This window comes from Meles meles, chromosome 14 (genome assembly GCF_922984935.1).
Source record: "Meles meles chromosome 14, mMelMel3.1 paternal haplotype, whole genome shotgun sequence".
NCBI lineage: Eukaryota > Metazoa > Chordata > Mammalia > Carnivora > Mustelidae > Meles > Meles meles.
Window position 1 is genome coordinate 54135340 of NC_060079.1, and position 12251 is coordinate 54147590.

Genomic DNA, 12251 nt, shown 5'->3' on the forward strand with positions numbered 1-12251 from the left:
ACATAATTAAAATACCAGGTCTTTTTAACATTTGTGTATAAAAGCAAAGCTGTCTTATGCTTATTTTGGCTTTACTTTATAATGGAGGGAGTACTGGGAGAGTAAAATGGTTTTAAATAGCTAATGAAACATTTGGAAAATTTTCAGTGTTATTGACAGTTTTGTATAGATCTTATCTTGCAGCCAAGGAAATGGGACAGAAAAGTTTTCTGCAGAATACCACAGGACTTAAAAATTGCTTATAAACTTGAAATTATACATTTAAGTGTCAAGATGTCCAAAAGTCCAAAATGATAATGATTTTGCTAACCTAGCAAAAATGATTTGGAACCTGATATTGTTAGTATAAAGTGTATTTTTAGGAATGCATGTAACTGAAATTATGTGACTAAGGAGGAAAAAACCACGAAGCAAAAAGCATCATTTTAAGCAGGGTTTGCATATGAGGTTTTGGGCAAAGCAGAGTGCTTGCTGGTCAGTTATATAAATGAATGAAGGTCCAGGTGAGGATTGGGGTGAATTGGGTAGATATGCCCACAGAGCGGAGAACCACATGGGAGAATGCAAGCTTGCCCCTGCCATGTGGAGAATGCAAGTCCAGTGTTTCTGGGGTCAAAGAGAAGTTAAAAACAATGTGGATTTTCGTGTTATCCTTTAAGTGCTGACAAGGATAAATAAAATTTAAAGCCCTCTGTGAGCCAAACCACACATCTGCAGGCCTAAATGGTCAGGTGGCAGCTAGTGTGTAACCTCTGGTTAAAGCTTGTAGAATTTAGTTTCTAGTAGGTTCTATGATCACTCTTCTTTAACTCTTAGAAGCTTCCATTACCTGGTCCTAGTTTAAATTTCCAGCTCTTCTGCTCTTTTTCCTTTTAGGGACCCTTAACTAAAACCAGAACTTTCTCTTTTGCAGTTGGCAATTGAGATGCTTTCAGATCTGGTTGCTCTCGTCTTACTTGTTTGAATTTCTGGGTTTCTTTTCCCTGTGAATTTGCCTCTAGCCACCATTAAAAGCAAACTTTTAAGTTCTACAATCCTCTGTATGTGTTTTCTTCCCTCTACTAACCCTAATCTCTTGAATAGAAGGCAGCGAATTTAAGAAATAATGTTATTGAAAAACTTGGTTATGGCAATGTTACTTTTAAAGTAGAAAGTGTTTCATTTAAAATATGACCAAATTGATAAGCTGTGGGCACCCACACAGGTAAATATAGGTGGGCGTGAGAAAACGCTGGCCTTGTTCACTGCTTGCTGGAAGATGAACTAAGGCAGAGATGCACCATGAATTTTGAAAAATGAACAATAGCGGTAAATCTAGAGAGTGAAAGGAAACAAATCCTTAGGTGGAATTCTCTAATCCAAATTGAAGGGGGAAGAGACTTCAACATTATGGAAGTCTTATCCAAATCAGAAATTAATCGCAAATCCAATGGGACAAAGCCTTCAGGACAAAACCTAACTGAATTGTCATGCATGTATTCAACATCTGAATTATAGCTTTGTCAGTTTCTGACAGGACAAACAAGCCTGATAATAGTCCTTGGTTAACATGTGGGTTACTTGGATATTTTTCTGTTTCACAAAAGCTATTTCAGTGATTGAGTGTGATCTCATTCCTACAATTTGGTCATCACTTATTCTAGAACTTACACCATGAAGACTCGAGTTCAGTTGGCAGGAGATGCAGGCATCGATGTCTTGCTCTCCCCAAGGGGAGTGTCAGTTTTTGAACACATTGTCACAGCAAGTTTTCGATGAGTGTGTGTCTGATTGATTTAATTTCAGAAGGAAGGGACAAGTGGAAGAGAAATGATATCTAGACGAGCACTTTGTAACTTGATAGCGCTGAAGTCAGTGCTGGTTGTTTCCTTTTTGGGCGGCCTCCTTAAGTCTTCTGGAGCATGCTCTGTGGCGTGCCTCTGGGTGTGGTACTGGCATTTCCAGGAATAGCAGACTTTACTTTTATGTTCCCATGCAGCAGTCTCATTGAGAACTGATGTTAGCATATGTGTGCAATGTCACATCTTTTGCTACATTGTATTGGGAGATTTAACCACATTCCCTCCCCCCCAACCCGCCTTTAATAATGTGCTAATCCTACAGCTTCTGATGTGTTTTTAATTTAGGAGGCAATAAATATTTAGACCAAACTGGGAGCACTAGCTCCTCACAGAGGAGTTCCAAGAAGGAACAAGTCCCATCGGAAGCAGAGTTAGAGAGACAACAAATTCTTCAAGAAATGAGGAAAAGAACATCTCTTCTCAATGACAGCAGCTGGATCCGACAGCGCAGTTCCAGCGTAAATAAAGAGCCGATTTGTCTGCCTGGGATTATGAGAAGGTGAGGGACTTTTTAGGAGTTATTTCCTCTTCTGTGCTCTGAAGCAGATGTTTAATTTCTAGACACACTGGTTACCCTGGACAGGAGAGATGTCATAATTTCTTGTCTTATCTGAGATTGAGCGGAGAGGGGAAAGTACAGTGAATGTCGTCAGGCATATGTTATCCAGTGTGTATCAAGTGCCCCACAATTGCCTGTTACTTGTCTTCGTCATCTGACTTGCTCTGGGGACAGTGTTTGGAGGCAGGGGTAGTGATGCTCTCAGGTTGGGAATACACTTGGACAAAACCACATGGCCATAGGTTGCAGAGTGGGATGTGGAACTCTGACGTATGGATCAAGCACTTGAATGTCCTTCCTTGAAAAATAAAATTAAGCCTCTTTTTATTTATAATGAGATAATGGTTTGATTGGAATCAAGATAATAGTGTTCATAAGTGGTAACTTCAAGAAAAATATATAGATATAAATTAATTAGAGATGAGAAGACGAATATTCTAAAAGATGTATCTTGGGTAAATGAATACTGAAGCTACTTTTATTTAGTATTTTCAGAAGTGACAAACTGAGGAAAATCTATAACATGTTCAAAAGGGCTAGTGTACAAGTAACTTTTGTAAATCAGTAAATAAAACGTGATGACTTTATAGATAGGCGATATGAGCAGAAGAGTATACAGAAAAAGAAACTAAGTCAGTAAACATTTAAAAGTTCAGCACTTCTGGGGCGCCTGGGTGGCTCAGTGGGTTAAAGTCTCTGCCTTCAACTCAGGTCATGATCCCAGGGTCCTGGGATCGAGCCCCGAATCAGACTCTCTGCTCCGCGGAAAACCTGCTTCTTCTTCTCTCTGCCTGCCTCCCTGCCTACTTGTGATCTCTCTCTCTGTCAAATAAATAAATAAAATCATAAAATCTTAAAAAAAAAAGATCAGCACTTCTCCTAAAACAATAATCCCATGCCTCATTATGAGATTTATAGATTTAAGTGATTGACTAACTCAATCCAGTGTTGACAGTGGTATAAGGAAACAGGAGTTCTTGTCCCCAGTTGAATGGAAAGTTCTTCAATGTTTACTAAGCAAAAGTTTTTATGTCCATATCCTGTGAGCAGTTTAGTTCCTGACACTTTATATTCTGAATGGATTTGGATAAGTATGCAGAGATATGTCAAAGGATATGTGCCTAAATATTATCGGCAGTAGCAAAAAAGAAAAGAAGCAGAGTATCTAGCAATAAGAGTACTTAGCACTTGCTGAATAAAGAGTGGTACATGATCAACCCACTAAGTTTTGAGGTGGTGGACGATACAGCAAAGCCTCTTTCTTTTATCATTGTATTTGTATTCTGCCTTATCACAATTTGTATCAAAATTGACTAGGCAGCTCTTTGGATGATGTTGGTGGGGTCCCTCGGACAGTTATAGTCCTTTTGAACTGGGGTTGACAAAATTTTTTTTGGTATGAAGGACCAGATAGTAAATAATTTTGGCATCGTAGGCCACATCAGTCTCTATCACATATTCTTTGTTGTTGTTGTTTTTATGACCGTTTGAAAATTTAAAATGCCCTTAGCTCACAATGTGTATACTTCCTGACGGTGAGCCATAAATTGCTGAACCCCTGATGTTGACGCTGTCCTGAGGGCTCATCGGGGGCTGTTGGTCGAGAGCTTCTGCTTCCTCATGGCCTCTCCACGCCGCTGCTTGGGCTGCCTCATGACATGGCACCTGGATCCAAAGAGGAAACCTTGCAGGCGAATAAGCCCTAGTGGACAAGTATTTATCAAACCTCCATCTGTATCATGTTTGCTATGTCCCATTGGCCTAACATGTCACATGGCCAAGAGAGAATCAGTGGGAGGGGACTGCACAGTGGCAGGGATGCCAGGAGGACGATTCTCTGGGGGCCTCTAAAGTACCATCCATCGCATGAACTGACATGAAGATAGCTCTAGGATAACATCGTACCTGGAAGAAAGAGAGTTATGAAGAGTATGCATTGTAGAGTAATCCCATGTGTTTCAGAGTGTTAAACTCATGAACACATTACAGATGTATATAGACGTCGCTCTACTCATGTCAGTTCATCTCTGTATGAAAATCCCTGTGTAAACAGAAAAAGGCCAGAAGTGAACCGTGGTCACCTCTGGGATTTAGGGCAGGTAAATTGTGATAAGTGAGGGTGGAGGGAAATTTTATTCTTCCCTCAGATACCCTTCTCTATTGTTTGGGTTTTCTCATCAAGATGGGGTAGTTAGTATTTCTGTAATTTTAAAAGGAAAAAAATACACATTTTGAACTTGGGATAAAAGATCAAGTTTTAAATGTAATAACAAAATTGACCTGTTAGAAATAAACCATTTATAATTTGGAGTCAATCTCTGTAGATCAGAATTGATGTAAGCACTTGACTTCGATTTTCTGATAGTTGTATTTAAATCTGAAATTGTCCCCAATTAAATATAACTTTCTGAAAGTTATATTTAAATCAGTTTGTGAGCTGAAATCTATTTTATTTTTCAATGATTTTTGGGAAACTTTTTCATTTGTTTATTTGAGAGAGAGCGAGAAAGACAGCGAAAGAAAGCAGGGAGAGAGAATAGAGGGAGAGGGAGAGAGAATCCCAAGCAGATTCTGCACTGAGCAGAGAGCCCAATGCGGGGCTCGATCCCAGGACCCTGAGATCACAACCTAAGCAGAAACCCAGAGTCATCCACTTGACTGAGCCACCCAGGTGTCCCAGTTCTATTTTAAATGCATATTCAGTTCAAGGGGAGTGGTTGATGAATGCTTCTATGAGATGTACATTAGACAGTTGATTAAATTCAGGGTTTGGGGTGAGAGTGAGGACTGCACAGTAGGAATGGTCTGGATTATTCTGAAATCAGGGAGACACTGGTTTGAAAGCCAGTTCTGCCACTAACTAGCTCTTTCTCGTATGGACAAGTTAACTTCTGTGAGATAGCCAAAAAAAAAAAAAAAAAAAAAAAATTGCATATAGTGAAGATTAAATGAGTCAGAAATTTTGTGACCATGTTTAGTCTAATACCTGACATATGTAAGTGTCTAAAGTGATTTTTTTTTTTTTGGTTGGGTTTTAAAAATCAAGATTGATGTATCTGATCTGTTGAAGATTTAAAGAAGGAATGTATGTCTTTATAGTAATTTATTTTAAAAAGTTTTTTTTTAGTATTGTCTTTTTCACTTTGGTGTTTTTTCTTTAAGCACCAAGTGAAAAAAGTAAAAATAAATGAAGATTAATTGAAGAATCATGATTCTGATGAAAAGAAACTTTAGTTATTGAAGGTAATTTTATGTGTAACTGTTAGATTAATACCTACTTAACAAAACATAAAATGGATGTTTTAGGGACTATAATGATATATGGATTCTAGCTCAATGTATTATATAATCTTAATTAACTCTTTCCATGTTTCAGAGGTGAATCTCTAGATAACCTGGATTCCCCAAGGTCCAGTTCTTGGAAACCATCTCCTTGGCTCAATCAGTCTTCAGGAGTCCGTGCTTCTTCCTCTGTTCAAGACTTCAGTCGCCCCCCGCCTCAGCTGGTGTCCACCTCTAACCGGGCCTACATGCGCAATCCGTCCTCCAGCATCCCCCCTCCTTCAGCGGGGTCTGTGAAGACCACCACGGCGCCTTCCCCCACACCACGCAGCCATTCTCCTTCAGCATCGCAACCGAGCTCCCAGCTACGCAACAGGTGAGCACCTTAGTCTCAGGGAGATTTTTTCATTAAAATTTCCCCCAAAGTCTTGTCCAAATTTTCTAGTGAAAACCAAAAACAAGCCTCTTGGAATCTATGAAATTCAGTGCTCCTTTACCAAAATCTATTAAAGTCTTCATAATGGTTTTCTGTGCTACCTCAAGAGCATTTATAGGTGTCTCGTGAAGCCACGGGAGACCTTTAAAACATGTACCTCGTTGCCACTGTCTTGTTTGCTTTTGCTTGTGGTCAGTGCAGACATACTTGTATAATTCTCAGTGTGGAAGCTTGAAAATACACAGTAGCTTGTGAATGTATTTGCAATTTATGAATAAAAGCAGCATTGTAAAATGTTTGATTTTTATTGAGACTGTAATATAAACTCGTTTTATAGGAACTGAGTCGAAGGAAAACATTATAATCAAGCTCCATTGTCTGTGGAACTTTTAACAGGCTGGGTAGAAAATCTTAAGTAGTTAGATAGTGCTCTTTTTGTTTGTTTGTTTTGTTTTGTTTCTGATTTTCAAAACCGTTGCTGGCTTCTTATCTAGTTTGCCAACATTCTGTTCAGACTACGTCTGCTGAATTCTATAGGTTACATGCTGCAGGAACAGGGGAAGAGTTATAGCTCTAGGTTTTGACTCAGCTTGTCTTTTGATGTGGAGTAAAGCCCAGATATCAACACGTGTTGGGGTTTGAAGTTTGGGTAGCTTCTCTGCAGACTGTCAGTGCTTCGTGAAGCCATATTCAGCAGTGTTTCTGCTCTCGTCTGAAGGGAGTGCTATTGGCTTATGGGATTTTGCAAGTGAAATACTAAAAAGTAAAAACACAATGATAAGTACTGGAATTTTTTTTAGCTGTCAAGGGATTTTGTTAGGAAAACATATCCATCTAAAACAATGTTGCTTGTACCAGGATCTCTAAAATGCGTATCATGGAATTTGAACTAAGAAAGGGCGCAAATGTGTGGTAAATGTTGGGCAGAGATGAAGGCTTCCGAGTAGGAGGGAGGCCGAGGAGAGAGTGTGCATTTGCTTACTGAGCTCCACTGTAGAAGGACAGATGGGACACAGGCTGTTGGCTTTTCTGCCCTGGGAAGGTCTCTGTCTTGGAGGTTGCCCTCTTGTGTGAGGCACTTGTCAGTTCTGCACTTTCACTCTCACTAACCTGTGCCAATACTGGGGGATGCAGTGGTACTAAGTGACCTTTACCCTCCCACCTGGGAAGACTTGCAGGAGAGACTTGCATCCAACGGAGAGTAAACACCTTCCATACTTGTGTCCATGAGAGCTGTCAGCCTTTTGTCAGCTTCTCCCAGAGGCCTTCTGGGAAGCCAGAGACACCTCCAGGAAAGCACTGGTCCTGCTGTGTCACTAGAAGAGCGGGTGAATGAGGAGGAGGATGGGAAGATAAGGTTAAGATGGTAGAAGAAGCACGTAGTGCCTTTTGGGTGGAGCTGGGGCTGCTCTCCTAGTGTCCTGACCGGTGTGACAGGAGTGGGGCCGGCGCTGGCTGGCGAACTGGCTGGGTTAGAGGCGGGAAAGACTCGTGCTGAATACAGATGTGATCTCAGGAGAGTAACATCAGGAGTTAGAGAATGCACTAATTACGCTGAAATTGTTAATTTACGTGACTAGGTGGCAAGGGTTTCTAAACCACCACGGAGCTCTTTCGAGGTACAACATAGCATGCTTTGATTGGTTGGTGATATAGTTTTCCTCCCACAGATCTATACTTTCCTACGTAATTATTAATTAATGTCAATGCCAGAGTGTGATTTTAAGTAACCTTGATTCGCGCCGATGAAAGCCTCCCTTCCATTCTCGTTCCGCGTCTAGGTCAGTCAGTGGGAAGCGCGTGTGCTCCTACTGTAATAACATTCTGGGCAAAGGAGCTGCCATGATCATCGAGTCCCTGGGTCTTTGTTATCATTTGCATTGTTTTAAGGTGAGACCAAGATGAACAGCCTGCAGGTCCGCAAAGCTTTGCTTGGAGAGCGCATGGCTTCTTGGCGCGCTGGGTGTGAATGTCCCACTAACAAACTCGGTGCTACATTTTGTCAGTCTGTGCTGCACTTTGAATCGCAAATTGCCTGTTCTCAAATCTTGAACCTAGTCACAAAAATTAAATCCAGAAACACTATGCACTCCTGGTCTTCAGTCTGTTAAGATTCTGTGTGTAAAATTTACAGCTTATAAATCCTTTCTTTAACATGCTGTCATAGGCCTGCTTCAAATATAATTTACCAGCATTATTAACGGCATGGGGACATGCAATTGGGAGTGTCTGGAACTGTAGCTTTGATAGGGAGAGTATGTAATGAAGAGCATTATCAAACATTTTTACGATAGCAAAGCCTGCCACACCTTATGGGATTTGCACAAAAGAACTAAGCCTGTAATTATTTTGTCTTTAGAGACATCTCTCTATGTGATTCTAGAACTTGCATTGGGCTAGAAAGAGACCCTGGTTCTTATCTTGGGAGCCCTGCAGAGCACAGCTTGTTTAAGCTAGCATATCGCTGCCTTGAGCAGCTCCCGGGCAGAACAGAACCAGTCCAGATAACCAGGGTTTGAGCATGTGGAACCAAAATACACAGCCTCGAAGTGCAGGTGCCGTGTGCAAACACTCGCCAGGCGGGGGCCGCAGGCCACCGGGCATTGCCCACCTCAACAGACAGTGCCAGATCCCCATTCCTCATTCATTCTCTAGTTCTTCCCCGTGATGCCTTATCTTCTCACATTCTGTGGCAAGAAATGAAGACTCAATTCTTTCAAGCCAATCAGCAGATCAGTTTTACTCTTTCGATATATTTAGAATGATCATTTCGGCTCTTAAAATTAGACTTATGAATTCTTTAATGTCTCCTCTGGCAGGCTTGATTTTAATCTACTAATTACCTTTGGGGCTTTTCTTTTCTTTTTTTTTTTTTTCCTTTGCTGAAACATATCTAAGAGCTTAGAAGCTGCATTCTGCTCAATTTCTCCCCCCTGCTGGGAGTGCCACCGGAGTTCCTGAACTGACTGACTGTGGTGGTTCTTTCTTGTCCCTCAGTGTGTGGCCTGTTCGTGTGACCTCGGAGGCTCCTCTTCAGGAGCCGAAGTCAGAATCAGAAACCACCAGCTCTACTGCAACGACTGCTATCTCAGATTCAAATGTAAGAGAGCAAATCAGGGAGAAAATTTCTTGTCTTTTAAGGAGGCCCCGGGTTCCCATACATTTCCCTGAACCTGCAGCCTTGTCCCCCTCCGGCTCCCTGCCTTAGAATTCCAGGCTTTAGGAAGCTTCGCGTGTCCCCACACCCCCGCCCCTTCAAGGTGGGTACGGTGAGTGGGTCAGGGCTCCAGACTCCAGCCACTCTCGGGAGGCTTGAGGGGCCGAGGGGCTGGAGAGGGACGCCTGCCTGAGTCAGGACGGCCTCCTCTGCGGTCTGCTCTGTGTGTGGAAAAACTTCTAATGACATGAGGCAATCAACAAACCCAGACAGACAGTTTAAAATGACCCTTCTGTGTTGACTGTACTCTGGTTCGTGGCTAGGAATCAGTCCCTCATTATCAGCTGATTTCTGTCGCTTCACAGTGGGCTTTGCTCCTGTGATTTAGAACGTGACCAGCTTGAAGCACCGTGGCACCGTGGTCTGACAGAGGGAGAGGAGAACAGCTTGTGCTTTGCTACTCTATAAGCCTGTGTTAGAATGATTAATATTTTTAAAAGGAGAACACGAATTCTGATTATATGGTGTTTCGGTGTCACTTTTGGGAAAACTGAGTTTTTCAAACACTTGACATGCTCATCTGTGTCTAAGCATGTTTTCGTTTGTGTGTTGTAAAACCTAGGATAGCTCCAATGTGTTGCATATCGTTTCTAGCCCCGTAAAGACAACCATTACTGCTGTTGATACTTTGAAACTTGATGGTGGTAACATGTGTTTCTTCCTTATTGTGAAAGGGTGTTACAAGTGGTATCAGCAAACCATTTGCTTTTGAACTCTGAGGTATTTATATGGCCCTTTATGTGAAGAGTGCTTTGAAAACGGTTTCAGCCCAGTCAACTCTCTCTTATCTGTCAGCGGGATGGGAACCTTCGCTCCCCGGCATCCGGTTCTTTTCTGGATGCGACCACTGAGGTTGGAGAGCGGCAAGGCTGGGCATCCAACGGTGGGAGTGTGTGTATGTGTGTGCACTTTTCTCTCTTGAATCAAATTCCCAGGCCAAATAGAACTGATTTTTGGAATATTCAGGGGGAAATTGCCCATGCCTTTGCTCTCCTCCAATACAAATAACAGAGAGTTGAGTGTAACTTATTTCTATGTCAGCAGTTTATTTTGACTTAATTTTTACAAAGAAAGGATTTTAGAACCGAGGCTATGATTTGTTTGCCTAGCTTTATCCTATGTGAGTACAAGGTCACTCTTTCTACCTCCCGGGGCCATTCTCTGAGTGATGACTGCTATACCCCGGGTGACGAAATCCAACTATTTCTCTATCCTAAGTATTTTTCTTTTTTTCTCCTTGCCTGATCAGCTGGACGGCCAACCGCCATGTGATGTAAGCGTCCATACGAAAGCACTGTTGCAGATAGAAGAAGAGGTGTTCGTTGCTGATGTAGATCTATAAATATGTGTTGGATGTCTTTTTTGCTCTTTTTTTAAAAAAGGATAACACTTTTTTTTTTAAATTTTTTGCCTCTTTAGATTACATCAGAGCATTATAGTCTAGTAGCACCTGTATTTTTGTTGTTGTTTATTTATAAGAAGGTGATTCTGTGTGTTGGGGGGATGGAAAGTGCAGTATTTACTTCTTGAATTCAGCATCTTAAAAGCACAAGGGAAAAATAAAAATGAAATATTTTTGACACTGATGATGATCAGGTTTGACGTTCTAGTGGTGTTTCGAAGAGGGTTATTTTATTGTTTTTTTTTTTAAAGTTCTGAAACTTTATTTGAAATAGTTAATATAAATATATAATTGCGTTTGCTCTGTTTATTTTAATGTATACTAAATTAATGCAGAACCGTATAGAAATTTCACTAAAATCTACCCACAAATTTGCTTTCTGTGTCCTTCTTTTCATCTATGTAATATTGTGCTTTTGAAAAAAAAAATTTTTTTTTTTTAGCATATGTGACATTTTATTTACTTGGTGAGGGGATCTCTATTTTCTTCACCAGAATGATCACTAAGCAATGCCCAATAGAAAGCTGCTTCTTTTCATTAATACAGAATCATCATGGTTTGTATACCAGAAATTTTCTCCAGGAACTAGTAAGCCTTTCTGTTCCACTGCGTTTGTAAATAAACTTGCTGAACCATTAAGGACTGGTTCTCTTTTTTTCTTCTGTGTGTGTGTATGTGTTTGTCTACCTCCCAGACCTTTTAATCCCATTTCAGTATTAAACTTTTATTGATATTTTTTATTTAGCATCTTCACTGAGATAAAAAGTGACATATAACTAAATTCATATATTTAAACCATACAATATGACAAGTTGGAAATGTGTGATTACCTATGAAATTACCACCATAATCTTTGTATTGTTTTTACTGGAAAACTTTCACTAAGAACTTTATTTTTGATGGAAGGTTGTTTCTGAATGCCGTACCTTTCTATGGTAAGAGGAGAATAAATAGTGAATTGTTGGATCTTTTTGATGAATTTTTTATTCTTCTGCTTCCCTAGTGATAAAGGAAAATAGCAATGAGTTTAGAAAATCTATAGAGGAAAAAAAACCCAAATGTACGTTGTCTTAGAAATCTGGAATGGTGAGGCAAGAATATAAAACTTGAGCATGTTTTGAGCAAAAATATCAACTCGCATGAATCCTTTATTATAGTCAGAGTAGGAAGGGTAATTCTAGGGTATGAGAACGGTATTTGGAATCAGTTAGAAATAAGCTCTAATATGGGAAAATATTAAAAATTTAGTTTGCTTTTGTTTTGTAGTACTTATTACTTTAATAATCTGAAATAAAGAATGTCCTTATTGGGGCACCTGGCTGGCTCAGAAATAGGAGCATATAACTCCTGATCTTAGGGTTATAGCTTTAAGCCCCATGCTGGGTGTAGAGATTATTTAAAAATAAAATCTTTAAAAAAAAAAAAAGATTGTGCTTATTGAAGAAAATTGATCAAATGACCCAAAGCATAAATATAACTCCCAATTCCCAAACTCCAAAGACAAGAGCTCTATT

At 40.3% G+C, this 12251-nt stretch overlaps 1 protein-coding gene across 5 annotated transcripts in view; it reads left to right on the top strand.

Annotated features, from left to right (window-relative positions):
* The window catches only part of LMO7 (LIM domain 7), a 207034-nt gene extending 195658 nt beyond the window's left edge, over positions 1–11376 (top strand). For all 5 annotated transcript variants that reach the window (XM_046028238.1, XM_046028239.1, XM_046028240.1 and 2 more), the window contains 5 exons: positions 2127–2340; positions 5777–6058; positions 7900–8008; positions 9116–9218; positions 10585–11376. In XM_046028238.1, the coding sequence (XP_045884194.1) occupies positions 2127–2340; positions 5777–6058; positions 7900–8008; positions 9116–9218; positions 10585–10607 (731 nt within the window). In that variant the 3' untranslated portion in view covers positions 10608–11376. The remainder of the gene's footprint in view (positions 1–2126; positions 2341–5776; positions 6059–7899; positions 8009–9115; positions 9219–10584) is intronic.
* The last annotated feature ends 875 nt before the right edge of the window (positions 11377–12251 follow it).